Source organism: Lonchura striata, chromosome 18 (assembly GCF_050655825.1).
Source record: "Lonchura striata isolate lonStrDom1 chromosome 18, ASM5065582v1, whole genome shotgun sequence".
In the NCBI taxonomy this organism is placed as follows: domain Eukaryota; kingdom Metazoa; phylum Chordata; class Aves; order Passeriformes; family Estrildidae; genus Lonchura; species Lonchura striata.
Window position 1 is genome coordinate 15,001,723 of NC_140720.1, and position 19,982 is coordinate 15,021,704.

At 48.4% G+C, this 19,982-nt stretch overlaps 4 protein-coding genes across 5 annotated transcripts in view; all 4 read right to left on the bottom strand.

The window, feature by feature from the left end:
- Positions 1–19,982, bottom strand: part of LOC146765845 (uncharacterized) — a 189,074-nt gene that overhangs the window by 144,244 nt on the left and 24,848 nt on the right. The window lies entirely within an intron of this gene.
- Positions 5,744–8,154, bottom strand: LOC146765846 (uncharacterized). Its single transcript, XM_085557012.1, has 2 exons — positions 8,020–8,154; positions 5,744–6,817 (listed from the first exon to the last, which is right to left on the bottom strand). The coding sequence occupies exon 2, from the start codon at positions 6,798–6,800 to the stop codon at positions 5,889–5,891; it is 912 nt and encodes a 303-aa protein (XP_085413138.1). The 5' UTR covers positions 6,801–6,817; positions 8,020–8,154; the 3' UTR covers positions 5,744–5,888.
- Positions 10,126–14,527, bottom strand: CDK3 (cyclin dependent kinase 3). Its single transcript, XM_021541641.3, has 7 exons — positions 14,274–14,527; positions 13,293–13,370; positions 12,845–12,965; positions 12,181–12,351; positions 11,654–11,755; positions 10,793–10,996; positions 10,126–10,399 (listed from the first exon to the last, which is right to left on the bottom strand). The coding sequence occupies exons 1-7, from the start codon at positions 14,399–14,401 to the stop codon at positions 10,274–10,276; spliced, it is 930 nt and encodes a 309-aa protein (XP_021397316.2). The 5' UTR covers positions 14,402–14,527; the 3' UTR covers positions 10,126–10,273.
- Positions 15,771–19,941, bottom strand: TEN1 (TEN1 subunit of CST complex). 2 transcript variants are annotated; one of them, XM_021541676.4, is made up of 4 exons: positions 19,897–19,941; positions 18,130–18,232; positions 17,852–18,009; positions 15,771–16,612 (listed from the first exon to the last, which is right to left on the bottom strand). In XM_021541676.4, exons 2-4 carry the CDS (start codon positions 18,213–18,215, stop codon positions 16,473–16,475), a joined length of 384 nt encoding a protein of 127 aa, XP_021397351.1. In that variant the 5' UTR covers positions 18,216–18,232; positions 19,897–19,941; the 3' UTR covers positions 15,771–16,472. The 2 variants fall into 2 exon arrangements, with proteins under 2 accessions (XP_021397351.1, XP_085413141.1); XM_085557015.1 differs by lacking the exon at positions 19,897–19,941 and having other exon boundaries at positions 18,130–18,582.

Below are 19,982 nucleotides of genomic sequence, written 5' to 3' on the forward strand. Positions count from 1 at the left end.
AGATTTATGGCTGCTGTTCGTGGCCATCTCAGCTGCCGTGATCAGTGCCGGGCAATTTGTTGGTTTACAATAGGGAAAACCACTGCCCACAGCCTGGAGCATCCACTCCAGCCTCTTTCCTTTGGTAGAACACTGCTGGTCTGGCTCAGCAGCAAGGCCCTGGAGCTGGGCTGTCATGGACCAGGGAAAAAAACTCTGCCCAGCAGTCCTTGAAGCACAGGAGCGTGGCCAGGTGAGGATCCTGTCCCAGCACAACCTGGGAGCCCTGGAGCAGTGCAGCTCCCAGGAATTCTTGGGTCCCAGCTCTTTAAAGCTGCCTGGCTGTGCCTCAGCTTTGCTCCCCATGTCTGGCTGAAAGCAGGAGCATCAATCAGGTGCCAGCAGGTGAGTTTGCTGCCAGCCTTCCTCACCCTGCTCTGGGGTGAATAATGGTTTGGAGGAGTGCTCTGTAACTACCAGACTTGGAGCTCTGGTAATTAGGCAGGGAGTTAATAATTTTGGACAAAGTGCACCCTAACTGCATGCCGGGAGGGATTTACCTGGGGTTGGGTGAAGTTGTTAAGAGATGATTAGGTGGCAGAGCAGTTTAGTCTAGTCTGAAAAACACTCACTAAAAATCCTTCTGTTAGCTGCCAAGTGCCCCTTATCTGCAGAAAGTGGCTCATGTCATGCTGTGATGTGTTCCCTTTGCTGGCAGTGGAGTGTTTAAAGTTAACTCAGCTGCTTCAGTTTTTGGGCTAGGTTTGCTCTAGTGTTTTATTTATGTTTCTGGACTGGATGAATGTCCTTGGTATTTATTTTTTTACTGCAGATCTTTTAAAAACAAAACAAAAAGGAAGCTCTTCTGCAAACAGTTGGCCTGGTACAACATGAGCATTGTTTGCATAGAGCAAACAGTAAAGCATAGACGTTACAACATGTATGCAAAGTCAGGGAAATTATTCCCACAGCAGAATTCAGCCATCTTTCCATGGATTCCTCCACAAATATGTGCCTCCAAGCTGGCTGTCAGCACACAGAGGCCATGAGATGCAAGAGCACAGCTGTCAGATTGTGCTGAAATTGGTTTTTGTTTTTTTGATTGCAGTTACTAGGAGAACACATGTGTGCACCTGCATGAGAAACAGGAGTGCAGAAGTTTGTCTTCTGTAAATTAGATCTGACTTTTGAGTATTTAATTAAGTAGAACATAACTCTGAAATGGTGTTGGCAACTTCTAATGGAAAGCAGCCCCACACTGAGACATCAGTGGGCTGCAGAACCATCAGCCCCTTGTTCTGTCACTGAAGTTCACCAAAACCTGAGTAAAATAAAACTCCTTAACACCAATGTAGTGTTAAGAGGCATCATTTATTACAGGATAAGCTCCACCTAACATGCACATGATTCTCTACAAGTGCATTGCTTATATACAATCACCACATGCATATTACAAGTGTCCATTACCATAAAACCCTCCCAGTGCTCCCAGGTTCAGGTTTTTTTATAGCCTTGTTTTGGCTGTAGCTGCATTCCTAAGCCAGATGTTTTCAGAATTCAGTAGGTCCTTGCTAAGAAAGCAGCTCCTGCATACTCCATTTCTTTTTGCTAAAAGTACAAATGCACAGCAGAAATTGAATTAACCCTTTTGGTATCAATTCCCCCCTCTGAAACATCTCAAATTCCTTAAGGCCATTTGATAACTTCCAACTTGATTTCTATCTCTAGTCACCTATATTCCCATAAGATTATGACTGATCATTTTGCAAACACAATCAATAGCAGTGCTGATAATTATTACAAGTACAATTACAGTTAGGATGGTTTCCAGTATTCCAGCCAGCCTTTCTTTAAGGGACCTTCACACTATTCCTTGATGAATTTTATCGAACCAATTCATTTCAGGATAGCTTTGCTATCCTCAGCAACTGCCCACATTTTGTGGTCTTTGGAGATGTTCTGTTATATTTGGGATGTGTACACAACAATGTTCTCTATCCAATTTTAAATATCCATAACCCCCTTGTTCTTTCACCAGCAATAGATCTAAGGGCATTCTGTTTTGTAATGTCAGATTATCATATTGAATCACCATTGACAGATTTATAGGGATAATTCCCCAAGGAATAGGTTCCCCTGCTGAACTGGGGATAGGGAGGCAGGCTGTAATGCTGGACAGATTGTGCATCTTATCAAACCCTTGGATTCAAGTCAACATTAAATTTTCTTCTTAATTTTCTTTTAAACTAAATTTTCTTCAATATTAAATTTTCTTCAAATTTTCTTCAAAAAAATGTTATAATAATTTAAAATTATATTTTAAAAAAATTTAAAATTTTAAATTATTTTAAAAATAATTTTAAATTCTTTTAGCTCCACCAAAAGATAAAATAATTCCCATAAATATTAGTCTATACATTTTGCTGCTCGTTTACAGATGTCTTCAACACTTTCAGCTGCAAGGGTCCTGTGTTTTCCACGATTCAGACTGAGTCAAGAGTCCTCTTAATTTGGGAGCAATGTATCCGGGAGTAAATTCCTTTCATTTTCACAGCTGGTCTTGCAGTCAACAGAACCAGAGAAGGTCCTTTCCACTGCTCCTGGAGTGGCTCAGGTTTCCAGATCTGGATGTGTATGTGATGCCCAGGCTGAAATGAGTGAACTGGCGTGTCTAGGGTAAGAGGTTCTGAGAGATTGACAAACCTTTCTCATTCATTCAAAGGTTTCCCTAATAAAATCAAATATTATTCTATTTCCCAATTCCCAATTTGTTCCTCAGATCCAAAGAAAGTTGCAGCAGAATCTGATCTGAACATCAATTTATGTAGGCTCACCTCCAGCTTAGTTTGGGGCTGTAGTCTAACTCATAGCAAGCCTGGTGGTAACACCTGTGGCCATTTTAAGAAAGCTTCCTGACACATTTTGCCAATCTGTCTCTTTAAAGTTTGATTCATTCACTCAACCCTTCTGCTAGATTGTAGTTTCCATGGAGCATATAAATCCCAATTTATTCCCAACTGCTTACCAAGTTGCTGCAACACATCAGGTATAAAATGGGGATCTCTATCAGATGACACCCCAATAGGAACTCCTAACCTGGGTATGATCTCTTTCAGAGCACTTTGGTGACTTTCCTGGCCTTGTTGGTGCAGCAGGGAAAAACTTCTGGCCACCTGGAAAAGGCATCCAATAAATAATACGAGGAGATAGTGGTATTGTTGTTGGTGTGGTAGCTCAGGAAAAACAATTTCGCAGTAATCTCTGGGGTTGTTTCCTCTATTAGTGATCCATGGAGGCAGTCTTTTTGAATTCAAAGGGTTATTTTTAAGACATATCAGGCATTTTTCTGTAACAGACTTGATACTTTTTGTCACAGGGACACTGGTATCTCAGTCCTTGGACCAGTCACCATAGCACTGATTCCCCAGTGGGTTTGCTGGTATTTCTCCTTGATAATTTGCATCACTTGAGGTGGGATTATGATCTGGTTGCTGGGTGTTGCCATTCATCCACCCTCTCTATTCTGGGCGTTTAGGTAAGTAGCTAATTTTAAATCTGCCTGAATATACCCAGGGCTAACTTCTGTAAGTGAAACAGCTTTCTTAGGTACTAATGCCAGGGTGCCTTGTTGTGCAACCTCTTGTGCAGATTTATCTGAAAGTCTTTTTCCTACAAGAATTTGGGACTCCCCACACTGGTGTGCCCTGCGGTGTAGTACAGATACTCTCTGGGCAACTGGGTGGCATCAAGGAAGGACAATATTTGTTGTGTATATTGATCACAGATCCCTGTGCTGTTAATAGACCTCTTTCCTTCCTTATGGTTCCATGGGCACGAACAACTCTAAAAGCATATTTCAAGTCAGTCCATATGTTTACTCTTCATCCTGCTGCCAATTCCAGGGCTCTTCACAGCACTACGAGCTCTGCCTTTTGTGCTGAGGTTTCCATGGGCAGTGGTGCAACTTCTGTTACTTTGGCTGGTGTTACTGTGGCACAGCCAGCTTTTTATTTTCCATCTTGCACCAAGCCACTTCCTTCTGTAAAGAGCTCTGGATCTTCACTTGGTGCATCTTGTAGGTCTGGTCAGCTTACATAAACTTGCTCAACTGTGTGCAGGCAATCGAGGGTCAGCTGCTCTTCTTGCATCGGGATGTTCAGGACTTGGGCTGGGTTTACCACTGTGGTTACTTTCAACTCTGCATCTTCTTGCTCCGTTAGAACAGTCTGATATTTCAGCATACAGCTTGGGGAAGGCCAATGCCCCCCTTTTTGGCAAAACACAGTGTGGTGTGTGAAGTGTGCACTAATGTCTTTTGTTCTATATTCAATTTCCTGGCCTCTAGGATGAGGAGAAGTCACTGCCACAGCTCACAGGCATCAGGGCTATCCCTGGCTGACCTTGTCCAGTTGTTTTGAAAAGAACCCCACAGGCCTCTTCAAGTCTCCCACCTTCTGAGCCAGAACTCCAAGGATGAGGTGCTGTCATTCCTGCCCAAAAAAACTCAAAGGGCTTTGTTAAGTCTGGAAGGCCTAAGGTGGGTGCAGACACCAGGGACATCTTTAGGTTACAGAACGTGTATTCACCCTCAGGAGTCCAAATCAAATGTCCTTTTGGGTGCCTCCTTTAAAAGCTCAAGGATTTGACCAGAAGTCCATAATTTAAAACCTACAATCTTCACCATCCAGCCACAGCCAGGAATGCTGTTAAATCTCAGGCAATTGCAGGTTGGGGTACTTGGCAGATGGCCTCTCTTCTCTCCATTCTGAATTCACACTGTCCTGGTATAATTTCAAACCCTAGGTAGGTAACTTCCTGCCTCATGATTTGAGCTTTTTCCCAAAATACTTTGTAACCTCCTTGGCCTAGGAAATTTAGAAGACTGATAGTCAATTCCATGTAGTTTTCATTAGTAAGATATCATCAAGATACTGCAGGACCAACCCTTCAGGGGTCTCCTTTTTCCAGGTCTCTAATTATTTTTCCACTTGGTTCCCAAAAATTGTTGGACTATTTCTAAATCTTCGTGGTAACACAGTCCAGGTAAGCTGAGTCTTCCCACCAGTTTGAGGATTTTCCCATTCAAAGGCAAAAATGCCTGGCTTTGCTTATCAAGAGGTATGCAAAAGAAGGCATCCTCCAAACCTATCCCTGTAAACCATTGGTGATATTCTGTAAGGGATGTTACAGGGTAAAGGGACTGGCTAGGACAGGGCGGATATCTGAAATATTTGATTGATTGCTCATAGGTCCTGTACCAACCTGTACTTACTCATCCCAGGCTTTTTAACTGGCAAAATGGGAGTGTTCTGACTTACATTCCATCAGTAATCCAAATTCCCTGAAATTTTCTATTAGACTCTTGATTCCCCTCCTAGATACTAACTTTAAAGGATATTGTTTCTGCTTTACTGGTTTTCATCCAGGTTTTCGGTAACACTTACAGGCTGAGCTTGTTGGGAATGGCCTGGATTTCCACTGGTCCAAATCAAGAGTGTTTTACTGCATTTTCTGTTATTTCTGGTATTCCTCCAGAATTATCTGGTTCCAGTGTTCCCTGCAACATTAAAGTCCTTGCCTCGATGGCTTTAGTCTCGGACACCAATAATTGCATTTCTCCATGTTTAAACAAAACCCATGCCTCCAATTTACTTAGCAGATCTCTTCCTAATAGAGGAACTGGACATTCTGGCTATATAGAAACTGGTGTGTTATCCTCTATTTGCCAAATTTAAAGTTAATAGGGTTTTAAAAAGTTTGTTTTTCCTCTTTCCCTGTTGCACCAACAACATGTACACTTCCCTTATTTGTATTTAACATCGAACAAGTAGCCCCATGTCTATTAGAAAGTCGGTTTTCTGTTTCCCCCAGCTCTGCTGTAAGCAGGGGCTCGGCTGGGGCTCTCACCGTCACTCGTGGTGCGGGGTTATCGCGGCGGGCTTGGGCCCGCTGCGGTTTTTGGGGCACTCCCGTTTCCAGTGCCCCAGCGCCCTGCAATACGCGCACTGGTTGGGCTGCAGCGCCCTGCGCCTAAACAGCGCCCTCTGCAGGGCCGCGCTCAGCATTGCATCCCTGCCTCTGTCTCTCTTCCTCCTTTCCACCTCCCGTTTCTTTTCTCTCTCCTCCCGTTCCATTTCCCGTTTCTTTTTTCTCTCCTCACACTCAATTTCGCGGCTCTTTTCTTTCTGCTCCTTCTCGTTTTCTCTTTCCCGGATCTTGTTTTGTTCCTCTTCTCCCCTGTTATTAAAAGCTATCCAGGCCACTTGTAATAGTTCTCCCAGGTCACGAGACTCTGCTCCCTCCAGCTTTTGTAACTTCTTTCTAATATCCGGTGCTGAATTCCCTATGAAAATAGGAGCCAGCTGTACAGCTTCCTCTGGTTTTTCTGGATCAATATTAGTGTATCTCCTGGCAGTTGCCCTTAGGCGTTCCACAAATGCAGTTGGAGTCTCATGTGGTTCTTGTTTCAGCTCATAAAGTTTAGACCAATTGATTGCCTTTGGCATTGCATGTCTAAAGCCAAATAATATCCATTGTTGATATTGTCCCAGAAAAATCCTCCCCTCCTTTGTGTTAGGGTCCCAATGGGGGTCCTGGGAGGGAAAGTGCTCTTCCACAGTTCCTGGTAATGCACCTGCTGTACCTATCCTGTCCACCTCTTTCCTAGCAGTCCTGAGTACTATCTCTCTTTCTGTGGAGTCTAATAGAGTATTTAATAGAACTTGTATAACCCCCCAATCCGGGTTCTGGGTCTTGAGAATGGTTTCAAATACTCTAGATACTCTCTCTGGATCTTCTCTGTAGGGTCCTGCCAGTCTCATCCATGCCTCGAGATCGACTGGGGAGAAAGGTACCTTCATCACTATCAGGCTGTGAGGTCCCACCCCTGCCCAGAGCTGAGCTATGGCCTCCTGCTTATCCCGCTCCAGCTCTCTCACCCCCTGCTCTCCTATCTCCTGCTTTCTCACCCCCTGCTCTCCTATCTCCTGCTTTCTCACCCCCTGCTCTTTCACCTCCTGCTTTCTCACCCCCTGCTCCCCTGCCTCCTGCTTTCTCACCCCCTGCTCCTCTGCCTCTTGCTTTCTCACCCCCTGCTCCTCTGCCTCTTGCTTTCTCACCCCCTGCTCCTCTGCCTCTTGCTTTCTCACCCCCTGCTCCTCTGCCTCTTGCTTTCTCACCCCCTGCTCTTTCACCTCCTGCTTTCTCACCCCCTGCTCCCCTGCCTCTTGCTTTCTCACCCCCTGCTCCCCTATCTCCTGCTTTCTCACCCCCTGCTCTTTCACCTCCTGCTTTCTCACCCCCTGCTCCTCTGCCTCTTGCTTTCTCACCCCCTGCTCTCCTATCTCCTGCTTTCTCACGCCCTGCTCCCCTGCCTCTTGTGTTCTCACCTCCTGCTCACCCTGGGATCTCCCCACCACTGGACTTGAAATTAACTCTTGCCTCCCCCATGACTGCTCATCCCCTGCTTGTGCTTCCCCCTTATCAGGCACACCCCAATTCTCTATGCCCCTGTCTCCTGCATCTGGTGCCTCTATCATTTCTACATCATCCTCCTCCCATTGGTTGCGGCATTTCAAACAGTGGTGCCCAATACTACAGGAGGAGCAACACTGCTTCAATCTCCTATCCTTTTCCCCTTCCTTTCCAAAAGCTAGAGGGTTTGACAGGCTGGGTAGGCACCCCCTTTGCAACTCCAGGTGGTCTCTTAAAGCAAAGAACAGATCTACATAAGGCATCTCGCTCCACTTCTCCTCTCTTCTACAAAACAGCCTCAGCTGTAACATGGTGTGATAATCTAAGGTGCCGTTCTCTGGCCACTTCGCCTGATTGTCCAGTTTATACAGTGGCCACCAGTGGTTACAATATTGGATTAGTCTGGATTTCAGTAACGAGTCTTCCCCTATCTTTTCCCAGTGATTCAATATACATTTCAACGGAGAACTCGGGATATCATTTCCCACTCTAGTTTTAGAACAGACCGCCCCCATACTCAGCAGTACAAGTATATAACAAGGGCTGGGAAGCGAATACAACGATTACCTGGGCGCGGGGAGTCCCCGCGGTTGTTTCTGGGATGCAGCGGGTGGGTGATGCTGCCCAGACTGCTGGCGCTGGAGCAGGCGAGAGCCCGGCGGGCCGGGGCCGGGCTGCTGTGCTGCGGGTCTATTGGGTTTCTTCTCCTCTCCTTCTCCTCCCCGAGCCAAGATGACGGCAGGGGAACGGCGGAGCTGCAACTGGGGGTGCCCCTGTCCGCCCGCCCGCTCCCACTCGCGCCGGGAATTCGGTGCGCACTGGCACGAGAGGGCGCTTCGCGTCCACAAATGCGATTTCAGCGGCGCACACAGAAAGCAAATCAATAATCGATAGCACACACACCCCGATTGCTTCGAAAGCCCAACAGTCAGTTAAGTTCCAACACTCTTCCAGCTAACGAGCTTTATAGCACAGGCGTCCCAGTGTTGATTTTACAGGCCGGCAAACTGAAATCAATACACAACCCACTTATACACACACTGCCAGAGACCAAAAAGAATTCAGAGTATCTAAGCAAACTCCACCACAAAAGTACAGCAGTGTTTTGGCTCCGGTGTTATGAGCCTGGTTTGTTTTCTCCTCAGCCAGCTACAACACTGTTTTAAGCTTCCTGCTCCAGGGGAACCCCTCGGAGGGGACTGGAAGTCCCAGTAGTCCTGGGGGACTCAAAGCCCTGGATGGTGAGTTTCCCAGGGACTTAACCCCTGTTGGGTGACTCAAACCCCTCACCAGTAACTCTGTGAGGGGATTCGTACGCCAATTCAATAACCCAAAGATAAACAATTTAAATGATGCCTTTACTCACCCCAGGGATCTTGCCTCGAGCCCCTGACGGTCTGAGGCCGAGGCTCTCCCCGAGAACCCCCCGGTGCCGGCTGGAGATCTGTCGACTGCAGATCCGTCGAGGCTCAGAGGTGAGCTCCTATCTGGGTGCCCAATAAATGTCACCGAAAAGTGGGTAAAATAAAACCCCTTAACCCCTAAGTAGTGTTAAGAAGCTATCACAAGCCTGGTGCACGGGGGATAAGCTCCACCTGGTGCGCACACGATTCACTACAAGTGCGTTGCTTAAATACAGTCACCGTGTGTGTATTATAATTGTTAAATTACCATAAAACCTTCCCCATGTTTCCCGGTTCAGTTTTTTCTATAATCTTGTTTTGGCTATAGCTGCATTCCTAAGGCAGATGTCTTCCCCTTATCTTCCTTCTGTCCTTGATGAGAAAGCAGCTCCTCATACACTGTTTTTTTGCTAAAAGTACACAGACACAGCGGAAATTGGATTAACACTTTTTGTACCAGTTCCACAACAGGACTGAGAGCACATCTCTGCACCTGCCAAGGACTTGGGCTGGAAAGGATAAAAGAAAGAGTGCAGGAGATAAGGAAGGGAGACAGGCTCTGTGGAAAAAAGAACCAGCCAGGCTGTCCTGCATTACCAACCTGATGGTTTGGCCAAACAATGAACACCAAGGCTTCTGAACAAATGACAAGTATTTATTTTATACTGAAGAAAAATAAATTAAGATGTCAACACCACACCAAGAGTCAGAGACAATCCTCCAAACATTTGAACAGCAAAAATCTTTCCAAGGCAATAAAGCAAAGGAAACAGCATTACATCTGGAATGATGATGAAAACCCAGTGGTTTAGTTGCTCCCTGTTTCCAGTCATATGCAACAAGTCCTTTATGCTAACTGGACCTGCTTTATGCTAACTGTATCATCTGGCTTCTTGGTCCCAGCTAAGGCACAAACTAAGACACCTGATAGTGCTCTTCAGCTTGTGAAGGAGCAGGATGTCAGCTCTGTTAAACAGGTCAGACTAAGCAGTTTTTTTAGTGCTAAGAAGCCTCGCTGATGACAGCAGCAAAGAGCTGAGCAGAGAAGTGTCCCCCTTCCCTGGCCAGCAACTGCCACCAACAGATCTGGGGATGCTCCAGTGCTGGAGATAAAAATCACTGTGAGTCACCTTAGCTTACTAGTGAAAGGACAATGCTCTCTTCTCTACATCTCAGTGGTTTATGCTGATAAATTACCCTGACCTTTTGCACATGACCTCTTCAAAACAGCTCTCCTGGCTGTAACCCAAACTTTCCCCCAGCAACAGACTGAAAGTCTTTAAATGCTAAGAATGTCCCCTCCCAGGCTCCTCAGCAGAAGCAAGACCCTGGGTTCCAGCCAGGCCCCTGCTCAGTGCCCCAGATGACATCTGCAGTGCTACCTGGAGGTGCAAGAGCTTGGGGAGAGCTGTGTCTTCTCATCTGTAGTCTCTCTGCAGCACAGGTCGCTGTTCAGGGCTCCCAGAGTTTCTGCAGAGGAAGTACTGGTGGTTGAGGGCTGCTTTGGCTGAGATGCGCTTACTGGGATCATACAGGAGCAATTGCTGCCAAGAGAAAAACCCAGAAGATTTAGGATTTTAAAAACCGGGTGATTAATTGCACCTGCACACAGCTGGGCCCAGTTGCAGATACTGGTCCTGCCTTTTTCCTCCTCTGTGCTTCAGGAGTAACCAACAACTGAAGTTACTCTGGGGATTATGTTAGAAGAGTTCCTTGACTCCCAGTGCAGTGATTCCTAGAGGAACCTACATTGACAGTCCTTCTTCAGAGTAAGACTGAGCGCTATTCCATTATTTGGTGCTTCTGCAATGTCAGAGGTGAGCATTCAACCCAGATCAGCTACACTTCCAGGTAATTAAATCTCAAATATCCCTATTCCTTTCCCAGTTTGAAAAAGTCCTGTCTACCCCCAGGCCCTGTTCTGAGCCCTCACTCACTGTCAGTAAGTCTCTCCCATCTCGATCTAAATTTGGAACAATGTCCTTCATCTCCTTCCGTGGCCACTGGGGGAAGCTGCCCTTGTAGTCAGGGAGCTGGGTCACACCAGGCCAGGTCACCTCGGTGGGAGTGCCCAGGGTGCGAAAGATCTGGAAGAGCTGATCGATCTCAGAGTCCCCTGCAAACAGGGCCTTCCTGGTCATCTGGGGGAAGAAAATAAAAAGCCAGTTCCCACCTTTCCATCAGTTGTGTGCCCTATTTCCTGCTGCAAGCAACCCTCTGTCCCAGCAGGTGCAAACAACTGCACAGACCAGAGCAGTGGCAATGCAGTGATTCTGCCAGGCAGTAGCTGGGAGCATCACGGGTGTCTGACTGCTTGCTCCCACTCTTGGCTAGCTCTCTCCTGCCTGCTCTGCAGCTCAGGGACTTTGGGAATGAGGAAAAGTGCTATTATACTGCAGGGCTAACCACAGCTCTTCCAAGGAGTATGGACCCCTAGGAGATCCATTCTGCCATGCCATGAGAGTGCTTGTTCTCTGCAGCCCACCATGGGGACATCTGGAAGAGAGTCACCTCCTCCCAGGGCCAAAATGCTGCAGCAATAAGGCTGAAGTTATCCCTTTTGCAAGAAGAAGCATTATGTTCCAAGGTACTTGGAACTGCAGCCTTCTGCCAGGCCCCCAGGGTGGTGGATTTCCTTCTGAGATAAGGACCAGATAACCCTTAGGGTGGACCTTCCATAAAGCACAGCCCAGGACAAGGTGGGAACACAGTATCCCAGATGGTCTGCATTTCATCCCTCCTTCCCACTGCAGCTGCCTTCTCTGGTTCATGAAAGAGATTATTTAAACCCATCCCACCATTTCTGCAAAGATGCAGCCGATGCTCCAGATATCCACAGGGGTCGAGTAGTATCTGCATCCCAGCAGTATCTCAGGGGCTCGGTACCACAGAGTCACCACCTGGAAAGGAACCAACAAACAGGCTTTGTCTGATTTCCCTGGATGAAACCAGAGGCGTGGGACCCTCCCTTCTCAGCTGTAATGCTGTGACTGTACGAATCAGAGCATGCTAAGGCCTTGCTGAATTTACAGACACTAGTGCCTGCAAATTAGCACTGAATTTGGGATTTACGGAACACTCTTCAACAACACACTCTGGAACAATTAAGTGTACCCTGTGGAGAGAAGGTGGGAGCCCAGCTGGCAGCCTGGCCCCAGTAGAGACAGTCAGCACACCTTGTGGGGACATGGAGGTCCTTTAGCTGCAGGTGAGGTTAAGAGCACATTCCTGGCATTGCTGTGCTTCTGTTATAGATGAGCAACTTGTGCTGCTGCTGTTCACCCACTCTGGATTTTGTACCCCACTCAGGAAGCCTTGACATTACCTCATGAGTGTATGTGCGTAGGGGGACACCAAAAGCTCTTGCTAGTCCAAAATCAGCCAGCTTGATTGCTCCTGCTTCGTTAATGAGCAAGTTCTGTGGCTTCAAGTCCCTGTGGATGACCCTGTGCGAGTGGCAAAAGCTCACACCCTGCAGCAGCTGGAAAAGGTAGTTCTAAGGAGAGAAGAGATTTCAGGTAAGGCCATGATGAAAACACTTTGAACTCTGGATTGTGTGAACCAACGCACTTTGGATCTCTCGTAGATCTGAATGGGAAGAAAGCCCTTGTTTCAGTGCAACATCAGGGTTATGGGCCACTACTCAGAGATACACACAAACTGCTGCCACACCACATGGGGACAGAGAGACTCTGGTCCAGGCACTGTCAGTCTCCTCCACCCACCCATTACTGTCTACAAAGGCAATTAGTAATAGATCCCTCCTTTGTTCTGCAGTGAGATAGGCTGGAGAGCCTGGAAACTGCTTGGAAATAAACATTTCAGAGCAATAGTGCCCTGAAGGTTTCCCAGCTAAAATGTTTGAGACCTGGGAGGCTGAGGAACAATTTCCAGGCCCAGTCTGAGCATCTCTGAGATGACTCCATCCAGCAGAAGGTAGCAGGGACATGCTATCTGCCCTGCCTGTTGGCATTCCTTCCATGCTGTACCTTGACCAAGCTTAAAGGAAGCTCTCCAGCTTGGCATGAGTCCATGTACTTCTTCAGGTCCTGATTCAGATACTCAAACACCATATAGAGCTTCTTCTGGCTGTGTATGACATCCAGGAGCCTGTAAAAGAAGTACAGGCCCTCCCTTCAATATCTGCTCCAAACCTATGCAAATACCCAAACATCCCTCCTCCCACACATGCCTCTGCTCTGTTGGTCCTTTGGAGAAGAGAGGGGCAGTTTAAGGGAAGAATCTAGTATGGGGCAGCAGCAGTGTGTTGGTGAAGTGGCAGACCCATGAGGTATGTCTGAAAACCAGGGAAGTTTAAGGGATTCCTGCATTTTCCTCTGTATTTTTGTCCTGCCTATGCAGTTGGGGAAGGACAGAAAAACCTGCTTGTTGCCTGCTCCTGGATAAGTTGGTGGAAAGGGTGCATCCAGGTCTTACCTGACTATGTTAGGGTGCTTCAGCTCCTTCAGCAGTGAGATTTCTCTGATCGCGGTGCTGGGGACACCCTCTGACTCCCTGTGGCAGAGACAGGCTGTACTACACCCCATAACCCAGGGGGATCCCACAGTCCAAGTGAGCGCTTTGTCCTTTCCTTCTTCCACTGTACCCCAAGGGAGCATTTGAGTTTGGGGTGGAGCAATGGCTGGGGTAGGCTGGGGTGAGTCAGGGGGAGATGGAGTTGTGGGCAAGGAGAGGGAAGGGATGACCTAGACATGCAAGCCTTGGGGCAGAGCTTGTTTGGAAGCACCTGAGGGTGCATTTAGAGAAGCAATCATGTATAAATTACCTAGGTCTCTTTTTGGAGGTGGGGGAAAATGAAAGCTTTTCACCCCTCAGGCAGCCACCTCCTCCACGCTGAGGGGCCACCATGGGGTGCAGCCCCAGTATATTGGCTCCCAGACACCCCTCACTGTGCACACAGCTCAGAGCTGATCCAGGGCAACAGAAATAAGCTTTTACCTGCTCAGTCCCACCCTGCAGGGCCGAGGCTGACCCTGCCTGACCCCACAGCACAGCCCTGGAGATAATACCTCACAAAATGGCAGCTGCTTCCCCTTGCCCTGTGCCGTGAACCTGGGGCCCAGTGGTGCCAGGTCAGGCCCTAAACACTCACACTCCAAGATTTTGAGCTGCTGGCTCAGCAGTGGGTTAAATCAGCCCTTTTTTAGGTCACCTGAAAGTTGGGGTCTTCCCTGTGGAAGTTGTTTTTTCCCTGTGGACCCCCACAGCTGCCACACCCATGAGACACAGAGCCCCCAAGCCCTCCAGACAACATTCCCCTTGGCTCTGCCACAATGCACACAATTATTTTAATCCTAGAGAAGCTTTTTCCCCTCATGCCAGGCTTCTTCGTGCCTCTCGCCCCACACTGGGCGCAGGGCTGGCGCCATGGCAGTCCCAGGGCTTTGCCCCACTCACGCGTCCAGGCGGATCTTCTTGAGGGCCACCAGCTGCCCCGTGCGCTTGTTGCGAGCCTTGTACACCACGCCATAGGTGCCCTCCCCGATCTTCTCCACCTTCTGGAACGACGCCTGGGTGGCCTCCATGGGGCTGCCTCAGCCTGGCGATGGAGTGAGGGCGGCTCTGAGGGGAGGGGAAAAAGCGGGAAGGGAAAAGGTTAATTTTTGGGAAAGCGTCTGAACCCCCTCAGGGGTCCCGAGGTGCTGCCGGGCTCCGAGGTGCTGCCGGGCTCCGGTCCCACCTTGCTGCTCCCTCAGCCCTCAGGGAGCCCTCAGGGACCTGCCGGGGCAGCTGTGAGGGGACAGGGCAGCCTGGGGGGCTCGGGGAGCTTCAGGCGGACAGAGCCACACAGGAGCCACCCAGCATTCTGCTGCCCAAGTTGTGCTGTGTGCTGGCCACAGCTAAAAATTGAGGGAATTGATGCAAAGATGTGCTTTGGGGCCTCTGGAAAAGCAGCACAAACTGCACAGGGCCAGGAGAAGCTCTCCTGCTCCATCTGCACAGCGCTGGGCATCGCTGGAGTAATTGTGTTCATAATTCTGGCTCCCTGGGACATGCTGAGGGCAAACAGCCAGCAGAATGTGAAATGGGAATGTGAAAAGCAGAAATGTCTTTTTAATTGTTTGGTTGGTTGGTGGGCAGGGGGAAGTTTTGGTGTGGAGTTTTTTTGGGCTTTTTTTTGTTTGTTTGGGTTTTTTTTTTGTTTGGAAGGGGTTTTTTGGGGGGGACTTTTTTGTGTGTTTTTTTTTTTTTGTTTGGGGTTTTTTTGTTTGTTTTTTGGGTGGGGTTGTGTGTGTGGTTTTTTTTTCTTTTTTTTCCCCCTTTTATTTTGTCTTGCATAATTGTCCCTTGCACCTCCCCAACATGGGCTGTGCTGCTCAGTCAGCCTTTTGGGAGATGTCCTTGAAGGGGAATTAATCATTGACTTGATAGCTGGCAGAAGACGAGATTAAAATAATTTTATGTATTGTGGCACCAGGAAAGGCAGAGGCAAAAGGAATTTCATCTGGAGGACTTGGGGGCTCAAAATCTTTTGAGTGCAAGCAGAAAAGGCTGGAGATGGCTGCATTCCCCTGCAAACCACAGGCATGGTCACACCGAATTTGGGGATTTCTACAGTACAGGAGAGTCTTCCCTGCCTTACACAAACATTTGATTCTCATCTGACATTAGCAATCTTTTGTCCTTGTGTCAATGGTTTAATACAGCTGTGTGGGCCTGGCATCATGTTCTTCAACCAGAGTGGCTCTGATGTAACTTCATCTCCTTTTCTTGCAACTTTTTTAAAAAGTTCCACTTTCATACACACCCAGTACACACACATAGCCACTTCCATACACACCCAGTACTTAGGAGGAAGAAAACTGAATTTTCTCATGTCATCTATAGGGTTTGTGTAAGGCCTAGCACATTTGACTTGGGAAGAAAGAGGGATTTAATAAATAAAAAACAGGCTCCCTTCTTTTTTCATCTTTATTTAGAAAAATTTCATTCAACATCTTTTGATACTTCAAAAATAGTGATTTAAGGTCTCTCAAACTTAGTTGTGTCAAGGAAGAAAGTCAAGTACTCAGGGTACGGCAAATATTTATTTTAGAGTTAGAATTAATCCTCCCTTTAGATACCAGTTCTTCCCACCTGAAGAGGCAGGTGCTACTGAAAATAGTGACTCTTTGTTCTTCTTGTTTCTTTGGTCAGTCCAGCTAGGTGAGTGTTTTGCCAGGAATGTTCCTGTGTGGCACTTGAGTCAGGGTACCCCAATACAAGGCACTCCTGGGCCCGCAGCCAGGCAGGGCTGATGAACTTTGTGCTAATACCCTTTTCCCCCATCTGCCAAAGGTGAGCTGCTTAACTCCAGATACCTCTTCTGACTTCATGTCATGCATTACGAAAGAACCAGTGTAACCCAAGTGTTCCCTTTCCTTAACCACCCCTTCAAGCAAACAACAAACCTGCTTCCCAGAGCAATTGTCAGTCATGACACCTAGGGCAGGAATGGACAACCCACAGTCACACACATTGACTCAGTCTTCAACTGTTTACCTGCTCAGTGACTTTGCTGTTTGCCACAGCATACACACCTTCTAATTTACTTTTAACATGTTTGTTGCAAATGGTTCTGCAAGGACCAGCATGTGGCTGGTCTCAGAGCTGCTGTCAGGATGTGCTGTTTTCCCTCTGCTCCTGCCTCTCATTGAAATATTTCCTCTGCTCTTGTATGGCTTGTTCCAGCAGGGCCACATTCATCCCTTCCACGCAGGTCAATATTCGTGCTTTTATCACAGGACTGGAGGTTTCTGGAGAAAGGAAAACAGACAGAGCATCCTGGAGACAGAGAGTTTCCTCAGGCAACATATGACTGCAGCTGGGCAAATAACCACAGCCTGAGAACTTCAGGAGACCAGATTGGCTGCATGCCACCACTGATGTGAGCAGCAGGAGCAGCTTAATTCAGTGACATGCTTTCCCTCTGCCCTGATGGCTACAAAATGCGAGTGACTGACAGTGAATTCCCCTTACACTGGGGAACAGTGCCAGTGCCTGCCATACAGCACCTGTCTACTTTGTGGCTGGATGCACTTTGGCTTTCCCTGGCTGAAAAGCAGCAGTGATGGGTCTGAGCTCATTTCTGAATGCCCCGTGCAGAGGGCTTAGAAGATACTCAAGGCTGGTTGCAACCAACAGCTCATTGGTGGAATTTAAGTGGGAACATGGAGCTGCACAGAAGGGGCCAAACTGTGGTGACATAGCCCTGGTGACACAGCCACCATCTTCGTCTACTCCCCTTCCACCCCTGCAAAATGGGGCAAACTCCCTCCTAGACTGGGATGACAAAAGTAATAATTTTCTAAAGAGATTTTGCAGCAGTGGCTTAACAGGTTACTCTCTAGAGGCCACGTGAAGTGTGGCTTTCCACATGCCACTGAGGACTTCTATGTTTTTTATCAGGTGTGGCCAAGATAACAAAGAATTTACTTCACCATGCCATGGCCCAGCTCAGATCAACTCCCCATGCAAAGCACCAAGCAGCTGGAACATAGGGCACCCCATGTGCCCTATGGAAAGGACAACAGGGTGCCCTGCATGACAGTCTGCCTGCATTCCTCATATGTCTGAGGGCAGGGATAATATATTATTAGAGCCTTTCAAGGATGGCAAAGACCAACCCAGCCACTTGCAAAGAGGTATTGTTGCAATCTGCCACGTTTGGGTTTAAGATGGTTGGTGTGGTGGCTGGCAGTGATGCCAGAAGGCTTTTTAGCATAGGTTTCACAAGCCCAGCAATGTGGTTGAAATGCTTCCCGTTTCTAAAAAAATCTGTGCCAGAGGATCAGATTTTCACCAAGATAAACGTGGCTCTTCTCATGGTCAGCTGGGACAGACAGGCTGCTCCTACTTTGAATCACGTGGTCGTGTGATGGAGGAGTTGCACAAGAGGAGTCTTGGTCCAGGCTGCTCTCAGTGACTCAGGGAGCCCCGAAAGAGCTGATGTACCATGAAGAGCAGCAAAGGGCACCAGTTCCTGGAGCATTTACCTTCCCTGTGTTCAGCCTCTCCCAGGACCATGTAGGAAGATCCCACTTGGGCTTGGAATGGCTCCACAAACTCGGTGTCAACATAGACCAGGTACTGAGCTGAGTTGTGCTGTGTGGTTAGAATGGCTTCAGATCGGGCCAGGTCATAGCAGCATAACCTGGGAATGATCAATTTGGGAAGCTCAGCTGTGCAGAAAACCAAGTACAAACCAAAAGGGGGTGCTCAGTCAGTGAAGGAAAGGCCTGGCCTGAAAAGGAGAGCAGGGTACCCTTCTCACCTGCCAAATGTCCTCAGTGTCTTCCCCTCGGGGACCGAGCTGTTGATCTCCCACGGGAAGTAATAAACACCAGCACTTGGCAGCATCTCACACAATGGCTGACCTGCAGTAAAGCAAAAAGTCTGACTCCATGATTCTTCAGTACCTGATCCAAATGTTAAGTGATCCTGCCCTTCAACTCCTTCCCTGCCCAGGTTCCACCATCCAGGGGGCTGCAAGAGCTTCACAGCTTCCTTGCTGAGTCCTAGTTGTGGCTCACTGCATGTGCCCAAGCCCAGGGCATCCTGGCACAAAGAGGAGCTGCCTAGTCCCACACAATCCAGCATGAACTACAGGCAGCTCACCAGGTCCTTTGGGTCTCCTCCAAGGTATGGATAAGTTGAGAAAGGTTCAGGAAGTGGGGAGAATAGTGACTGTGCACTTCAGAGAGTGTGAGGGACTGAGATACTGGGATAACCTCAGCTGCTGGGGTGACAGCGTACTATGCAGCAAGATTTAAGGAATGATCCCAAGCCTGTTCTCTTACTAAAAACATTTAAAAGTTCTGTCTGATCCTGCAGCTGGAGAACAATAAACTGGATCCAAGCCAGGCTAGTTTTGTCAGAAGTCTGGCAGGGTTTAGCAGACAGCAAGGAGTGAGAAGGATGAATTCCAAGACAAGGCTCAGGTGGGACCTCCTAGGAGCCTCTGCGGTGGAGCAGGGCTGGCACAGGCAAGTCAGCCACAGCACAGAGCACACAGAAAGGCAGGAATGCAAAGCAGCTTCAGCCAAGTTCTAATCCTGCCCAGTCAGTGTCATAGCCATGCTCCTGGCTGTGCCCTGAAGTGGTTTTTTTTGGCATCATTTTCCTTCTGATCTCCCTTACATGCTGCCTGTGTTTGGAATGTTTCCATGCTTCATTTAGTGCTTTTCTCTTAATTTTATTTATTTTTTTGCCTCTCTGTAGGGGCCCTCAAGGACTGCACAACAGCCCAGGCAGGGAGTCCTGCCACTCAAACAAGTGGGTCCATCGATGGGCATTCAAGGACCCCCAACACTGTTTATTCAGCAGAGGGGACAGTGAGTTGACACACATGCTGTAGCTTTAATGCTTGGTGACCCTTGCCCACCCCATGCATTGCTCCCGGGGTTGCAACCTTGCAAAATGCCCCAAGGAGGATTCCGTGGGAGGCTGCCGAAACCAGGTTGATCCTGGCTTACCCCACCCCTGCACACGCCTCTCTCTCGGCTTGCTTCTTACACTCCTGTGCCAGGCTGCGGACACCCAGAGCGCGCTGAAAAACCCCTCTGGCAGAGTCCCAGCCCACCTCCCCGCCGCACCTAACATTCAAAAAACAGGGTCAATTCTGCACCTCCAAAAGGGCGAAGGCTGTCCTGCACTGCTCGGGTTTTGCTCCCGAGTCACGCTGTGCAGCAAAGTAGATCAGCCACGCAATGCAAGATGCTCGGTATTCATTTAACATACTTTTTAATACACGGACTCATTTGGGTCGTACAAGCCGTACCCCAACCGCCACACACCCTGTGCCCTCCCAATGTGCCACCTAATGCATGCGCCAGCTCCGCTGCAGGACCTTGCCGAGACATTTAAGGCAGGCCCAGCCCCACGCGCAGCCCTTTACACGCAGATCCACAGCACTACCCAACACCGCATTTAACGCGTGCACAAACAAACGCAATAACATTTAACGAGTAGATTTAGTGAACTACTCGACGGCTGTCGCGGCGCGGTTTAAGGCACCGCGCCCGGCACGTTGCGCGCTCACCGCTCCGCCATCGCCTCCCGCGGGAAGGGCGGCACCAACGTGGGCAGGAAACACGCGGTGTCGCGGGGCTGACGCCACGCGGGGGC

Coding starts and splice junctions, on each gene's coding strand:
- LOC146765846 (XM_085557012.1), bottom strand. CDS start 6,800: ATGAGACTGGCAGGACCCTACAGAGAAGATCCAGAGAGAGTATCTAGA.
- CDK3 (XM_021541641.3), bottom strand. CDS start 14,401: ATGGAGGCCACCCAGGCGTCGTTCCAGAAGGTGGAGAAGATCGGGGAG. Junction 12,966..13,292: donor AAGCACCCTAACATAGTCAG/GTAAGACCTGGA, acceptor CTTCTTTTACAG/GCTCCTGGATGTCATACACA. Junction 11,756..12,180: donor TACGCACATACACTCATGAG/GTAATGTCAAGG, acceptor GTTCCTTTCCAG/GTGGTGACTCTGTGGTACCG.
- TEN1 (XM_085557015.1), bottom strand. CDS start 18,455: ATGCTGGATTGTGTGGGACTAGGCAGCTCCTCTTTGTGCCAGGATGCC. Junction 18,010..18,129: donor ACACTGAGGACATTTGGCAG/GTGAGAAGGGTA, acceptor GATCATTCCCAG/GTTATGCTGCTATGACCTGG. Junction 16,613..17,851: donor AGAGGCTGAACACAGGGAAG/GTAAATGCTCCA, acceptor TCCTTTCTCCAG/AAACCTCCAGTCCTGTGATA.